Source organism: Rhamphochromis sp. 'chilingali', assembly GCF_963969265.1.
Source record: "Rhamphochromis sp. 'chilingali' genome assembly, chromosome: 1".
In the NCBI taxonomy this organism is placed as follows: domain Eukaryota; kingdom Metazoa; phylum Chordata; class Actinopteri; order Cichliformes; family Cichlidae; genus Rhamphochromis; species Rhamphochromis sp. 'chilingali'.
This window is the reverse complement of record NC_137929.1, coordinates 62,597,045-62,614,237: the sequence shown is the minus strand read 5'-3', so window position 1 is coordinate 62,614,237 and position 17,193 is coordinate 62,597,045. Positions and strand designations below refer to the sequence as shown.

General features: G+C 45.3%; 1 protein-coding gene across 1 annotated transcript in view; it reads right to left on the bottom strand.

Annotated features, from left to right (window-relative positions):
- LOC308409534 (putative nuclease HARBI1) overlaps positions 1-8,803 on the bottom strand; it is a gene marked incomplete at both ends in the record, with an annotated part of 126,978 nt that extends 118,175 nt beyond the window's left edge. The window contains 2 exons of the mRNA XM_080902351.1: positions 1,303-1,499; positions 8,781-8,803. Coding sequence (XP_080758477.1) covers positions 1,303-1,499; positions 8,781-8,803 — 220 coding nt within the window. The remainder of the gene's footprint in view (positions 1-1,302; positions 1,500-8,780) is intronic.
- Between the last annotated feature and the right edge of the window lie 8,390 nt (positions 8,804-17,193).

The window sequence follows — 17,193 nt, the reverse complement described above, 5'->3', positions numbered from 1 at the left end:
TGTGGTAGTAACAGGTAAATGAACTTTTTTTTTTAATTATTTGAATATATATGAGTGCTTGTGTATAAATACACAAACAATACACACATGCTTTCAATTGTGTAATTTAAGTGATCTAGGTACCTGTTTTGAAAGTTCAGTTAACGCTAGAAATGTGTTTTGGAGTTTGTACGTGTTTTGTCTCTAGGGGCCACCGCATATATTTATATATAAACATATATAAATAAAACCACTTTTTTTACATTAGTAATTCCTTTTGTCCATAATTTTATATTATTGTTAATAATAAATTAATTAAAGCAACAAAACAACCTGAAGAGCAGGTTTGGAGCCGAAAGAGCCGGCTCTTTTTAGTGAGCCGAGCTGAAAGAGCTGGAAATCCCATCACATCGTCACTGCGGGGCGATCGTGGCTCAAGAGTTGGGAGTTCGCCTTGTAATCGGAAGGTTGCCGGTTCGAGCCCCGGCTTGGAAAGTCTCGGTCATTGTGTCCTTGGGCAAGACACTTCACCCGTTGCCTACTGGTGGTGGTCAGAGGGCCAATGTCGGCAGCCTCGCCTCTGTCAGTGCACCCCAGGGTGGCTGTGGCTACAAGCGCTTTGGGGTCCTTAGGGACTAGTAAAGCGCTATATAAATACAGGCCAACAATCATGTTTTTACGGTCTCAGCCTCAGATACTCAACAAATCAAACAAAGCTCATAAAAAAATAAACAGATGAACAAAAACAGTTTCTCTAAATACAGGCCATTTACCATTCACTAACTCGCAGGCAGTAGCTGCCCCGTCCTGCTTAGTGCCTGAGCTCAGATCATACCAATATTAGGATTTACGCACAGTCGTAAACACATACACATACAAATCCTGATTTACAAGTACAAAATATTTATGATCACATTTTGAGCCCATACTTTAGCTTTGCCCCAGAAAATGGCGCGTCAGGCCAAAATCCTTTCCACGCCCACCCCTGTGACATCACGCTCCAAAGCCCTTTGGCCTCCTTCTCAGCAAGCTTCCACTACTCTCACCCTGGAGTTGCGCTCCCCCAGGCTTGTACCTGTGGCTTCATGTCCTGGGGGTGGGGGCTGGTTGTTCTCCTGCCCTGCACCCCATCCTTTTGTTCATATTCCAAGACTATTTTTCTTTATGTATTCTTTCCCCCAGCAACCGCCATATTATGATGTTGCAAGCAATCACAAACTCTACAGTCTGTCTAACTCCAATGTCTACCAAGCAATCTATTATTCTCAACAGAGCTAAACTCAGCATAAACTGAACCCACATTAAAGTTAGCTCGATGCTTACCTTTAGACGAGCCCACAAACCGAGAGAAACTCCGTGATGAAGCTGGAACTCTTTCCAAACACAGGAAACAGATCAGGGAGCAGAGACCCACGTGGTTCACGCTGATCTCAGCTACGATCCAGGAGACAAGGGTGTGCAGATCGATGCAGATATCGATCCAAACGTTGGTAGTGGCATATGTTCCTGTAAGTTTACTACTTTACAACCGTTTCATTGAAAAGCAGCTCTCTCTGCTCGACTCCTCTCCTGCACACACTTTGCTCCGCCCCCTTTATCTGACTGCGCTGTGATTTGTTGCTGTGCGGTCACGTGACTCAGCTGCACAACGTAACCCAGTGGGGTGTTATTTCAAAAGTAGCGCCAATCTCCTTTTCCTAAACTCTTTTCCTTGGCCTCGATGAAAACGTCATCGTGGGGAGGACAATATGGAATCAGAACGATGCCACCTTGAACCGAAAAAAAATGTTGAAACCGAAAAAAAATATTGTAACTGAAATAAATGTACTGAAAAATCTTGTATTGAAACCGAAAAAAAATTGATAGTGAAAAACAATTAATTGAAATTGTAATTTTTTTGTTTTCGCTTACAATTTTTTTTTTTCGGTTTCAAACCATTTTTCAGTTTCAAACCAGGGGCGGAGCGTGGGGGTGGCTTACTGAGCTTAAGCCCGGATTGTTTTGTCAGAAGCCCGGGGTCTTTTGGAGTGTAATTTTTTCATAGTTAGATGCCTGGCTGACAACTGTATAAAACAAAAAGTACACACAATATTCGAAGCACATAGTGCACACTGTGGGAATTTACGACTGTGCGTGAATCCCCCCCTGATATTGGTATGATCCAAGCTCAGGCACTAAGCGACTGAGCGAGGGGGCGGGGCAGCTGCTACCTGTGAGTGCGCTGTTGGAGAGACGGAGCCAGCCATACTAAGGAGAGCTTAAGTTTGACCAGGTACCAAAGCAAATCATTCGTACCGTACAAATAATGTAAATATGACGGTGCATCACGAAAGATTGATATCAAACTGATCACTTGACCAATATTACGTTACTTGCTGTTCAAGTGAATCAACAAATGGCGAAATGAAAAGCCGAACAAATGCTATTTTTTTAGAGAGTCTTAGCTTACGTGTGTTTATTTCATATTTTCAGTTCTTACCCTCCCCGACTAAATCGGTTTCAGTTATGTACTGAAACATAAGAATGGACATTCGAGGGTTCTTTCAAAGAAAAAACTCAGGTAAATGTTATTTTATATATTATGCTTTGTATGTTGTTCAGTATATTTCTATGCAAAACAAGAGGGATTTCAGTACACAGCAGGATATTCACATTTGTAACCAGATATTTACACTTTAGGGAGAAAACATAAAACATTTTTACTGCACAACATCAATTTAGAGTAAACTTTTGTTTTAGATAAATATTGAAATATATTTTGAATTAGTTAATGTCAGAATAAAGAGAGACAGAGCTTTCTGTTTTTTATCACTTTCATCAAATTTAGGAGTACATGTACACTAAGTTTATTGTTAATTAATAAGAAAACTCCAGACGATTCCATTCTGAGCTGAAGAAGCTTCTGATAGGTTAGTAGAGTCCATGTGAGTAAATTGGTGGCACACCTGTGGATGCATATAAGGCAAAACACAGAGCCTGTTTCTTTGACATGGGAAAATCAAGAGATGTCAACCAAAACACCAGAAAAAGAATTGTGGAGCTCCATAAGTGTGGCTCAGTTTTGAATACAATTTTGTGCCATTTGCAATTAAGAAATACAGATAGTTTCTCTCTTTACTCTTAAAGTTAACAAACATGTTTTTTATATTTATCAATCTAAAAAAAATAAACATTTAGTCTGATTTGATGTTACAATTAAAAAGTGTTTGTGTTTTTATCTGAATAGTTTGTAAATGTCTGTATATTTGATGATTGTCAGCACAAAGAGCGAGAGAGAGGAACAGAGAGGAGAATGAGGACAGAACAGAGATGAACAAGAGCAGGTGAGACTCACATGTTAGTCAAATGGTTGTTTATCAGAAGTATCACCGTATCACAGGTCCTCATGTATCTCGTACCTAGTGTTTCTTTTTAGGTTTGTTATTTTTCAAATTCTATATTTATTAAGTTATGCAGGCTTGTTTGCACAACAAGGCTAAATAATTATATAAACTTTTCTCAATCTAAATATTGTACTTTGGTAAAATTAAAAAATAAATGTAGTGCAAGTCTATGATGATTTTTAGTGCTACTATCATCTAGTTCTGATTCTGGTTCTGTCTTGGTTAAGTCCCAAGTAGTCCTGATTTTGAACTGTTGTAGTCCAGTTTTAATTCCGGATCAGTTCTGAGTCTGGTTGAATTGGGGTTTAGTCCTCGTGTCTTGATACAACTCCGACTTTGTTCTGCCTTGCTGCTCAATTAAAAAACTAGTTTAAGGTGTTCTGCATATGAGATATATATTTTTCGCTATATGAAGTCATTCTTTTTTGAACAAAACTCAAAACAGAGCCTATTAATCTTTCAGTCATTTCTACCCCCCCCCCCCCCCCCCCCCCCCCAAGGGAAAAAAAATATCCCACATACCCTTTTGGGCTAAGCCCCGGGTGTTTCAAATGTCTGGCTCCGCCTCTGCTTAACGGTCCACAAGGGCCGTGTACTCAAAGACCGCTAAGGCCGGAAGTGCGAGGCTTGTGAAATGCCGGTCAAGCTCCGTCGCGCTGCCCAGGTTGCCTAGCAACCATGATAATAACCGCTGGAAACGTTTCACACAGCTTTGTTTGAGAGAAATGAAGGAGAACATATTTTGTTCATTTGTTCGTTTGTTTCTACACGAGCTTTGTGTGATTTAATAAGTATCTGAGGCTGAGACCACATGACTGTAAAACATGATTGTTGGGCTTCATTTCTGTACTGAACAGTCATTTTAAGATTAGCTAGTAAATAAAAATTATGTTGTTCATGAGACTAAAGTCAGTGTAAATATGATATGGCCAATATTATAGTTATTATATTAATCATTATTAGTTATTACAGCAGTGAACTTGAACAATTCAAGTGAACAATTCACTACATACCGTACAGTAATGCCACTGTTTTGCACATGTCTCAACTCTGTATATTTTATATATTTATTATTGTTTACTCTATTTAATTTGTAAAATATGTGTACAGACACACACACACACACACACACACACAGGAAAATATTTAGTATACACATCCAGAAATGCATATACTATTATATATTGTACATATATTTATTAGTTTCAGATGTAGCCATTCTTGTATTTTGCTGTTTACATTATTGTATTTTGCACACCTCTGTTGCTTGTGAAGCTCGCACACAAGAATTTCACTCACATGTGCTGTACCAGTGTACCTGCACATGTGATGTGACAATAAAAGTGATTTGATTTGATTTGGTAAATGGCCTGCATTTGTATAGCGCTTTTCTAGTCCATAGGACCCCAAAGCGCTTTACACTACATTCAGTCATTCACCCATTCACACACACATTCACACACTGGCGATAGCAAGCTACATTGTAGCCACAGCTGCCCTGGGGCGCACTGACAGAGGCGAGGCTGCCGGAAACAGGCGCCACCGGGCCCTCTGACCACCACCAGTAGGCAAACATGGGGTTAGTATCTTGCCCAAGGATATTTGGCATGCAGCCAGGATGCAGCCTGGGATCGAACCACCAACTGATTAGTGGCTGACCTGCTCTGCCACTTGAGCTACAGCCACCCTGGTACAGCCAGTGTTGGGTAAGTTACTTTAAAATAGTAACTTAGTTACATTACTAGTTACTTCTCTCAAAAGTAACTCAGTTACTTCAAGTTACTCGTTACTTTCAAAGTAACTAGCTACTAGGGAAAGTAACTTTGGTTTTACTCAGAATTCTCTTGTTAATGTGTTGCTTCCATAACTTTGCCAGTCTTCTAGCTTGCTTACTTTCCACAAGTGCACTGTGCCACCTACCAATAGACAGGAAAAGATAATATGCATATTTCCACAAGAGAAATCCCACGCCTGGACCGTCATTGACTGCTGCCATGATTCTAGCCTACGTCACAGCGTCATGTGTGCCTTTTACATCCAACACAAAAACTGCAGTCGTGGTGCTTTCTATTGTACTCAGAACTTGGAAGTTCTGCCTTTTGAATAGGAAGATGTAGGTAACACCAGACTGCAGATGAGCTGCATACAGGGCTGGACTGGGACAGAAAATTGGCCCGGGCATTTTGACTAGAGACCGGCCCACCATTATAGGAAAAATCATAAAGCCTTTCAATGAAAATAAACACTGTTGTGACAGTGATGTACACTGTTTTGATGGTATATATGCATCAATCTATCAATCGTTTGTTGTAAGATTCAGATAATTATTTTTTAAAAGCTAGACATTTTAAATGAGAATAAGAAAGAAAAGTATTTCTTTGTGCCCCCCTCTCCCTTTTAATGCCCTACATGGCCCCTGGCAACACTTTGCTAGATCCGCCCCTGCACCGTTACCAGCTGTCAGCTACCTAAAAAAGGATCCTGGTGTTATCTGTCTCTCAGAAATAGTTCATGACTTCCCTTCAACTCATTCATGTCACCTAAAAGGGAAACCTGTTTCGCCATCACCTGTTCAGCTCTGATGATTCAGTAAGGACATCTCCTGGTTTCATCTTCATGTTTCCCTCTCACCAGATAACCAAACCATATCATGACCAGCAGCTTTACAGCTGTGGCTCCAGCAAACATCAGCTGATACTAGAAATTAATATTAAATAAATTCTAACAACAGCTGATCAAGCTTAAACGTGCTGCTGTTGTTTAGCGCGACATCCGCTGGTTTCCTCTTTCGGCGCAAAGTGAGCGATAAACAAACAAGAGAGAAAAGCCGATCAGCTGATCATTGATCAGTTTTCATGATTGAAGTAGAAACGGGAGAGGGAGGGGGGGAGAATGAAAGAAGAAGAGGCAGCTGTGCAGCAAAGACACAGAATAACTTCAGCTTTGTGTCTTTTTCATTGTAGCTGAATTACGGGACAAACTCTGTTCCTTTTCACCTCAATAAGAAACGCGTAGTATTTTCTCTGAATACCAGACGGGACGGTTGGCAACTCTACTAACTTATGAACAAAATAAAGTTCAACATCATTAACTTCATAGCACCCACCCAGCTGTATAGAAACTCCGTCATGCTAGCTAGCACGCAGTACGGAAAAAGTCAGAATAACGAAAATAAACTCCACCTAAACTTGATTTCAAAGTCAAAGTCAAAGTCAACTTTATTGTCAATTCTGCCACATGTACAGGACATACAGAGAATAGAAACTTCGTTACTCTCAATCCCTAGATAAAATAGAAAATGAACATTTAAATATAAGAGTGATTAAAAATGCAAGTAAAATATTTTAAAGTAAAAAAATTAAATAAATATAATACAATTTTACATATAACAAGAAAGCTATACAATATACAATATAAGGGTAAATGACATTGAGTGCAAACCAGGCAGAGTAGTGCAAATAGGCAAATAGTGCAAATAGAGATTTAGTAATGTACGGTATGAGATAGTGTAACAACAAAGTCTTATGAGGTAATGGCAGTCCAATGCTCCACAAAATGACTGGTAACTGGTGCAGGCCAGTGAGTGAGTCAGAGAGTGTGTGTGTGTGTGTGTGTGTGTGTGTGTGTGTGACAGAGTTCAGTGAGACCGTGGAGGAGAGAGGGGAGAGGGGGCAGAATCGGGAGGGAGTTAAGCTTCCTGACAGCCTGATGGATGAAGCTGTCCTTCAGCCTGCTGGTCCTGGCCTGGAGACTCCGCAGTCTCCTCCCCGACAGCATATCTGACCCAGAGAGACTGTAGGTCATAACTTCTTACCTGAAGTTCAGTTCACACTTGGACCGGCGGCCGCCTTGGGTCTCTTTTCCTTCTGTGTCCCTTTTCCTTCATCCACCTGCTGGCCTCCACCACTTGCTAATCTAACTAAGTGTAAACAGCAGTAAATACTAAATATTCAATGTTCTTGTGTTCTTGTGCAGCACGCAGGACAGACAGCGCACAATGTGCTTTGAAGTAGCAGCCAAGAAAGGTGTAATTTATGTCTACGAACAGTGAACATCCGTGTGCATACCTGTGTGGATCAGCGCGCTTGTATTCAAAAGATTTCCGCATGTAACGGTCTGCTAGAGGATGTAGAGAGCCACAGCCCTGTGCCCCAGGGCATGAAGCAGGCATGGAGGAGATCCAGGCTCCAGACATCCAGAGTGCGAGAGCCCAAGGAGGACCACCAGAGGGGCATCTGTGTCACCCGCCTGGGATGAACTGAGGAGAGCCCCATATGAGGGGTCACCCAGTAGCCACGGAACAGAAGCCAGAGGGGGCTGCAGTGGTGTGCCCGCCCGCTCTGCTGGCAGCCAGCTGTGCCAGAGTGAACTGAGCCGGAGGCCTGAGGGCCCCCTTTGCCCCGGAAGAGGCCTGACCGAGCAACAGGCACCAGGCCCCGCCAGGTAGTCACCGGGAGTGAGCTGGTACATACCTGAGCGCCCAGCCCCGAACACCAAGAACCACCAACGCACCGACCTCTGAGGGCACCAGTTACCGGCAGGGAGTGTGGTGAGGGGAGATAGGCCTTTGGAAGGCCTGGGAGTTCAGGTGCCTCCCCTGCACCCTGGTGACTAGGGATGGGTATCGTTTAGGTTTTATCCGATATCGGTGCCAAACCGGTACTTTTGAAACGGTGCCGGTGCTTAAACAGTGCTCAAACCGGTGCTTAAAGAATGGAGAACAAAAAATTGGTCCAAAAACCTCTCATGTTCAGCTGGTTTTTTGTAAAAAGATAACAATGTTAGCCTTTTCTGCAGCTATGGGGCATATATGGTATCACTCTTGGCTGGAAGCAGTGCTTAATCAATGGAAAAAACACAAACTTTGTCCAAAAACCTCTCATGTTTAGCTGTTTTCCACTTTTTCTTTGGTCATTTTAGTCTTTTTGGCCAGGGTGAAGGGAGTATCTGCCATCAAACAAGAAGACAGCTGCATGTAGCTATGATGATGTTTGCTAGTTCACCTTACGTGCATTAATGTAATAACGTGGTTAGCCTACTCAACGTAAATTACACACGAACAACATGAAGCTACTCACGCAGAGAAGAACGGCTGCTGCTGCCGTCATCATTCTCATCATTTCTGCTACACTGGCAGGGCTAGGGGCCAGGACTCTCCTCTTCGGGTTTTTGGGGGATGTTGCTAACTCCGGGTCCGATAACAGGCACCACACCCACAGTAGATGTGCTCGGTGTGAGGTCTCGCAGCAAGCTATCAAATGCTGCGGATTTTTCGGCTTTTAAAAAAAACGCTATATGTCGCCAGGTGTTTCATCAGATTTGAGGTGTTAGCTCCTTTGCACAGTATCACAGTATCACCTTAAAGCACTTGTTGCAGGCTGCAGAGTTTGCATATTTTGCTGTGAAGTACAGCCAGACTTCGACAGCTTCGCCTTGGTCATTTTTAATCTATAGCTCTGCTCTAAAAGAACGTACGTACCTGGACCTGCCTACTATCCTCGGAAACGTAAAATGATTGGCTAGAAGTGTATCACAGCTCAGGAAAAAAAAGCACCGAAATAAAGCACCGAAATGTGCGCTGCTTTTCGGTCTGGTTACTACCGTTTATGTCAGAACCGGTGCCGATACCGGTACCCATCCCTACTGGTGACACACCCGCACCCCAAGTCCTACTTGTGTGGGTGGGTGTGATGGTGCAGGAAGAGGGAGGCAGCCGGGGATGGGGAAGAAAAGATGGGAGGAGCAAGATACCCCTCCCTGGGGCCAGCTCCCCCACTGACCCCAGTAGGCAACCCCCCTCCTTCGGCAACACCAAGGCAAGGGAGCCCAGGCCTATCCTACGGCAACAGGACCCGGGGCAGCCCACCCCACCCCACCGCAGAGGAAACTGTACCCACCCTAACATTCAGTCATCTCCCAGACTGCACAAGACAGCAGACACCCAGCTTAAGTTTATTCTCCACCTCTCCTGTGACTCTCCCCCAACTGCAGAGTGGACTCCTGCAAGGATGGAACAAACTCCCTGTCAGTTGAAGAGCCCCCTAGTTAGGCCGATGCGCAGGAGGCCCCCTGCTGTGCCCCTGTGCACCCACCGGCCCACAACCTCAGCGATGCACCAACAAGGACCTAAGCCCCCAAGGCCCAGCCAGAGCCCTAGCACGGAGGCGAAGCACCCCCGAACCCCAAGCCCCCACGCCTGCCCCGGATCCACTCAGGGGAAGCCAGACTACAAGGCCAGTAACCTATGTCCGCCAGCACAGACCCTCCCCCAGCCCTGCTGCACACAGCCGCAAGAGCAACCAGAGTCACTAACCAGGTTATGACCACAACCCCTGGGTTAAGCCATCCAGTGATTACGTCCCTAGGGATTCTCCAGACGACCTAAGCCTGTCCCTACCTCCACATCAACCACAATGGCGAAGGCGGGACCAAACATCGACCCTCCACCCCCGCTAGGTGATGGAGCCGATCAAAGTAGCCCAGAGGGATTGATGTAATGTGGCGGTAGAGGCTGTCTCGAGACTAATGTGATCTATTAGATGGTTTCTGTATTGGCTAGAGTTAAGATTATTTTTATTTTTCCAGTTCATGATGTAGCCGGATGGGCTACTCGCCCTTCTTTTTCTCTCTCTCTCTCTCGCTCTACCACCCTCGCTCTCTTTCCGCTGCACTCGCTCCTTGTATCATGTGATTGGGTTAATTAGGAACCCACCTGCATATTGATTACAGGGTGGTGTTTACCTGTATAAAGGGAAGCCGGTTTTTTTGTTGGATCATTCCTCCCGAGCTTCTGGTGCGATACAGCAGTAAATGCTGGCCTATTGGTTAATTTACCGATACAATCGGATTATGTGACTGCTACAGGTAGGCCTCCTTTCGACCTCTTTCTCTCAAAAGTCAGTAACTGGTAGTCATAATTCTGCGGCCCGCTATAGCGCGGCTGTTTCTCTTTCGTTACTCCAGCTGTGGTGGAGAGACGCGTGAGTTGTGTGAGTTGCGTTCACCGTACAGTATAGTGCCTCCAGTCTTGGGGTAAGCCCGCTTATATTATAGCTGCTAGTATTTGTAAATTAGAGACGATTAAGGTTATCTTTGCCTTTTTTGTTTGTAGGGTTTGATTGCTGCCGCACCTTCTCAGGGACCAACTGCCTGATTTTTAAGCAAAGAGTCGAGACGCCTGCCTAGCTGCTGTCTTGTCTTATCTTGTTTTTATTAAGTAGGCTTACCCTTTTTTTTTTGGTTCGCCTGGCGTTCTTCTATTTTATTTTGGACTGTTGCTCGTACCCATGCTTCTGTGATCAGGCTGAAGTGACTCTCTGCCCGAGTGTCGTGCTGGGACTCTAGATCACCTGGGTTGCCGGTCTCAGCCGGTGGGGAGCCAGACCGGCCTACGCCTGAGAATAATTATTACCAGCACAAGTGGTAGTTTGACCCGTGGGGTATAAGCCTTTCCTGTGTGTGCGTGTGTGATTTCTTTTATTAAAGTTATTAAAGTGTGTTTTAGTTTTTTTATGATCTGTAGCAAGCCTGACGCTCAGTGTCCTTTTGTTCTTTTAACATATTTTTCTGTGTTTTATTTCAGTGAACGGAGGACGAGCCAGTGGCCCTGGGACCTCAGGTAGTGGGTCGTTTTCACACTTTCTTTTGTACAGCACTGGGTGGGCTGCAGTGATTCTTTTTGTGTGATTTTCTTTTGGTTCCACGGCTGCTGGTAAGTCCAAGTTCCACGATTGTTTCATTTTTACTGTAGGACACTGTCAACAATCACGCTACATCTTGATTTTTAATATTTTATTTAATTTTTCTATAAATAAAACTTTTTTAATATCATAAGCCAACCTGCCTCAGTGTGCATCCTTGAATCTGTGCGGACTCCTTTTATTCCTTTTATCTATTTTTCTTAAATATATTTCCTGAGGTGCAATTCCCCTAGGTGGCGTTGTCAAGTTTATTATTTTGTTCATAACCCCGCCGACCACTTGGTCACATACTTGGCGTTGTCGACAGAGTGCACATTTGAGGTAGATGTTTGGTCTTGTAAATTGTTTTATTTATTTTTTTTGCAAAGATCCTAGTTCACCTGTTTGAAGGCTCTATTTGTTTTAGAGTGTGATTATAGACAAGACAGCAGTATCCAGGTAGAAGGAAGTGTAGTAGGATTTTAGCACCTTGCTGATTTAATTTTCTTTTTTTTGGGTCAAAATTTATTATGGAGGAAGAATTGCATCAACTTAGAGACTTGGTAGCGCAGTTAAGGGCAGATAATGAGCAATTGCGCCAGGATGGGGGCGCTGTGCTCGAGTCTGGTGGTGGGGCCGCGTCGTCCTCTTTCGTACCAGCTGGTTGCATACCAAATGTTGGTAGCCAGGCCGCCGTTACAGAGCGTCTGGTGGTGGTGATTAGGGACCGTAAATGTCCCATGTTCAATGGTAGAACGGGCATCAATATAGCTGAATGGGTCGAAGAGGTTCAAGCATGCATGCGTGCCCGGCACCTGTCTGTTGCTGATCAAGCTTTCTTTATTTTTGACCATTTAGAGGGAGAAGCAAGGGAGGAGATCAAATTTCGCCCTAATTTAGAGCGAGGGGATCCTGCTCGGGTGTTGACCATTTTAAAGGAACTGTATGGCAATGCACAGTCCTATGTCACTCTGCAGCAGGCTTTCTTTTCGAGGAGACAGCGGGAGGGAGAGACTTTGCAGGAGTTTTCCTTAGCGCTAATGGCTCTGATGGAGCAAGTAAAACAAAGTGCACCTGATGGTATGCGTAACGCAGAGGTGTTGCTCCAAGACCAATTTGTAGAACATGTTGTTGATAGTGCTCTCTGCAGAGAGCTTAAACAATACGTTCGCCGTGTGCCTACTGCCACCTTGTTAGAGGTGCGCGGGGAAGCAATTAGATGGGAAAGAGAAGGATTTTCAGGCGGTGTTTGCGACCGTGGCTATTCTCAACCATCGGCATATGGTTTCCAGTGTGGAGTGCACACTAGCCCTAGGTTCGCTCCTGTTGGTACACCCGAGTCCGAGTGGCGTGAGCTAAAGGAACTCCTAAAGCGCCAAAAAGAGCAGTTAAATCAGCTCACTGAGACAGTGGTTTCTTTACAGAACCCCCGAAGAAGTGTTCGGCCTTCACGGGCTGGCTCGGTGATTTGACGCCGGTGTCAGCAGCCAGGACACTTTGCTAGGGAGTGCACTGGGGAGTGGGCTTCACGCCGCCCTAGAGCAGGTTCTGATTCAGGCCCTCCTTATGCCGCAGTTGGCAATCATCTTCCCGCTACCCAGTCGGAAAACTAGCGTCCTCTGAGCTCCAGAGTCACAGTTCAGGTGGGGAGTTCACTGGCTCACAGAAAGATAGGATTGGCAGGCTAATTTAATCGTGTCCAAAGATGGATGTGCTGATTAGTGGGGTAACTGTCCCTTGTTTGTTGGATACTGGGTCCATGGTTTCCACCATCACAGAAAGTTTCTTTTTGGCACATTTTGACCCTTGGGGACAAGAACGCCTTCAGTCATGCCATTGGCTACAGCTTCGGGCTGCCAATGGCCATCCCTTACATTGGCTATTTGGAGCTCAGCGTACTCCTGTGTGGCAAGGAAATTCCCTTTTGTGGAATCCTTATAGTGAAGGACCCTCCTGGGGCTACGCCCTCTGTCCCTAGCATCTTAGGAATGAACGTAATCCGCCGCTGTTATCAAGAACTGTTTGGGGCTTTCGGTGGCTCCTTGTTTAATTCTCCTTCTGTGTCACAGGCACCGAGACCAGTTTTGGAGGCCTTACATCAGTGTCACCAGTCTGCAGCCCAAGCCCCAGAGGACCCTGTCGGTACCGTTAAGGTACAGGGCCCGCGGGCCGCGCGGATACCTGGTGGTGTCATGCAACTTGTGGCCACTACCTGTTTTCAGCAGTTGTCAGGTCAGGCTGTGCTTTTTGAGCCTTCTGAGTCCGGGTTGCCAGTTGGGTTGCTGGCCTCTCCTTGTTTGGTCCAGGTGGATAAGGGCGTTGCCTACATCCCTGTTCTCCACCCGTGGACCCGTTTGGGAGTGATAAGCAAAGCTACTGTTGTTAGCCTCCCTGCCGGTGTTAGCGAGGAACACTCTTTTCCCGTTACCGTTTCCTCCCATACAACCAGCAGTCCTGCTCAAGAGATGGTGGATACGATTGACCTGTCTGCTCTCGCTGAGGCAGAGCAACATGAGGTACGGTTACTTTTGCAGAAGTACTGCTCTGTTTTCTCCACTTATGAGGGAGACTTGGGCTGCACAAACCTCATTTCGCACGACATACCGCTGCTCGATGACACACCTGTTCGGCAGAGGTACAGGCGAATTCCTCTTAATGATTATGAGGCTGTCAGGGCCCATATCAACCAGCTACTGGAGGCCCAGGTAATTAGGGAAAGTAGCAGTCCTTATGTCAGTGCGCCCCAGGGTGGCTGTGGCTATAATGTAGCTTGCCATCACCAGTGTGTGAATGTGTGTGTGAATGGGTGGATGACTGGATATGTAAAGCGCTTTGGGGTCCTTAGGGACTAGTAAAGCGCTATATAAATCCAGGCCATTTACCATTTACCATCTTATGGCTCTCCCATCGTGTTGGTCCACAAGAAGGATGGAAGCCTCCGTCTGTGCGTTGACTATCGTTTGCTGAATAGCAAAACGAGGAAGGACGCCTTCCCCTTACCTCGCATCGAGGAAAGTCTGGATGCCCTAGCTGGCGCATGCTGATTTTCTACCATCGACCTGGCCAGCGGGTACAACCAGGTGCCAGTTTCTGAGCAGGATAAGCCCAAGACCGCTTTTTGCACGCCGTTTGGCCTGTTCGAGTGGAATCGTATGCCATTCGGGCTGTACAATGCTCCTGGTACCTTCCAGCGCCCAATGCAGAGGATGTTCGGGGATCAGCAGTGCCAGTCATTACTGCTGTACCTAGACGACATCATTGTGTTCTCCTTGTCTGTCTCTCAGCACCTGCAACGGCTAGAGATGGTGATGGCAAGGCTGCAGCAACAGGGGCTCAAGGCTAAGTTAGAAAAGTGTGCCTTTTTCCAGCAGAAGGTTAACTACTTGGGCCATGTAATCTCCTGTGAGGGTGTCAGTAGCCAAATGGCAGTGTCCTCGTTCCGTGTCAGAGTTGCGATCCTTTTTGGGTTTCGCCAGCTATTACCAGCGCTTTGTGGAGGGGTTTGCTGCGTTGGCGGCTCCCCTGCATCAAGTGGTGGCTAAATCGGCTGGCACAAATACAAAGAAGGGCTCGGGACAGAGTTTGAGTGCTATTTGGACCCCTCGGTGTGAGGAGAGCTTTGAGGCCCTGAAAGCAAAGCTTGTATCTGCACCTGTGCTAGCATATGCTGACTTTACCCGCCCATTTATCTTGGAGATTGACGCCAGCCACAGTGGTTTGGGTGCAGTTCTCTCCCAAGATGTAGAAGGTGTTGTTAGGCCAGTGGCTTATGCTAGTCGAGGTCTTCGGCCACATGAGCGCAATATGGACAATTACAGCTCCATGAAGCTGAAGTTTCTTGCGCTCAAGTGGGCCATGGCCGAGAAGTTCTGGGAGTACCTGCTGGGGCAGAAGTGTGTGGTTTACACCGATAACAATCCACTTAGTTACCTCTCTTCAGCTAAGCTGGGTGCCACCGAGCAGAGGTGGGCCTCCCAGCTGGCGGCATTCAATTTTGAGATCAAGTATCGCTCAGGCCGCAGTAATAGGAATGCTGATGCTCTCTCTCAACAGTATGAGATGAGCTCCAGCTTGGCAGAGGGTGTGTTGCCTGGGACTTGTGTCCCAACTTCACTTCAGCAGGCTCAGTGTCCAGCCGTTTTGCCCTCCGTTACTCAGTTGGAGATTGGCAATGCAAAGGATAGTAAAAACCATGTGGACTGTATCAGTTTCTGTAGTGACCTCATCCAATTTGCCCAACAAGTACACTAAAGGGGAGGTTGGAATTTTACATTTCAGACACTTTGATAAGTCTTCACATATCCCGCTCCAAAACTTCTGCACTGGTGGACAGAACCAAAGGTCGTGGATGTAATTGTCTGGTGTATTGTCTTGACAGTGTGAGCAGTTGTTGGAAGATGTAAAGCCCATCTTGAACATCCGATGACCTGTATAGTGCACTCTATGCAGTATTTAGGGCCCGAGCACTGAGAGTGCGAAGGCCCTATTGTATCTGCTCCGTTTCTTATTAGGGCCCGAGCACTGATAGTGCGAAGGCCCTATTGTAATTGCTCTGTTTATTATTATTAGGGCCCGAGCACTGATAGTGCGAAGGCCCTATTGTAATTGCTCTGTTTATTATTATTATTATTATTATTATTATTATTATTTCGGCAAATGAATTGGCCGTTTGAGGGCCTAAACATGCTCGAAAACTCATGAAATTTTGCACACGCGTCAGGTCTGGTGAAAATTTACGTATTTTAATGTTCTTAGACATGGCCAGGGAAAATTAGCTCAGTAGCGCCACCTAGAAAAATGAAAAACGCGAGCCCCCGGTATGGGTATGACCTACATGTTTGAAAGTCGGTACACCTATATAATGTTCAGAGTCGAACAAAAAAGTCTATTATGGCAATGTCCTAAACCCAACAGGAAGTCCGCCATTTTGGATTGAAGGTGACATTTTGGCTCTGATTTTACCATTTCCATGCCTCGAACTTTGACGAACTCCTCCTTGGGGTTTGATTTCATAACCTTCATATTTAGTCAGTGCCAACTACACCCTTGTGCCATGTTAAATTGCGGAGCTTTTGAGTTTTCACAATACTATGAGGCCGTGGCGCCATGGCGAATTTCGATGACTCGCCATGAAAATCTTATTGCCTCTCATTTTGTCATACATGTTCCGATCTGGACCAAAGAGCACACATATGATAAGGCTCCACCCCTGAACATATTTCAACTGCCATATTTGACATCAAGGACAGCGCCACCTAGTGGGAACAGGAAATGTCATGTTTTACACTTTGGGGTACAGTATAGTGATGGGTGACATCTGCAGCCTCAAATTTCTCCAGGAAAGCCTTAAGGAGTTGGTCTTGGGTTACAGTGAAAACTGTGACTTTTCGCAAAAGGGTGTGACCCCAGCAGCATGGCGAACTTTGATGTCACGCCATGAAGAAACAAATTAGTATAACTCAATGAAATCCAGTCTGATCAGTACCAGACTTTACAGGCATGATGTCAGACCCGCCCTGAACAGATTGATGTGTCCATTGTCGGAAATACGGACAGCGCCACCTAGTGGCAACAGGAAATGTCATGGCTTTAATTTTGTTGTACTGATTTTCACAGGTTCATCGTGACCACCTCAAAAGCGGTGAATATCAACATCAGTCCCTCGTGATGCTTCAGTGCAAAAATTGTGACTTTAAACTGAACGGCGCACCCTGGTGGCAACGCGGTTCACCATGAAAGATGAAGTGGCTTTTGAGGGGCTTGGAAAGTTTATAGAGGCTTGAAATTTGGCACACACCTCCAAATGGATGTAGGCTTTGTTGTCATGTGATCATTTTCATTGAATAGCTCGAAATTGCTCCACAGCGCCCCCTACAAAATTTCAAAACAACAGCCCCTGCTCTGTGTTTCATCTATGAGTCTGAAACCTGGTAAGCTTATGGAAAATATCAAGATGTACAAAAAAGTCTCTTGGAGCAATATCCCAAATCCAACAGGAAGTCAGCCATTTTAAAATTAATGTGTAATTTTGGCGACATTTTCCCCTCTTTTCAGGCTTCATACTTTGACGAACTCCTCCAAGGGATTTCATCATATTGAACCATTCTCCAGGGTGTGGAATCTAAAGACCTTTGTGATGTTAAATTGCGAAG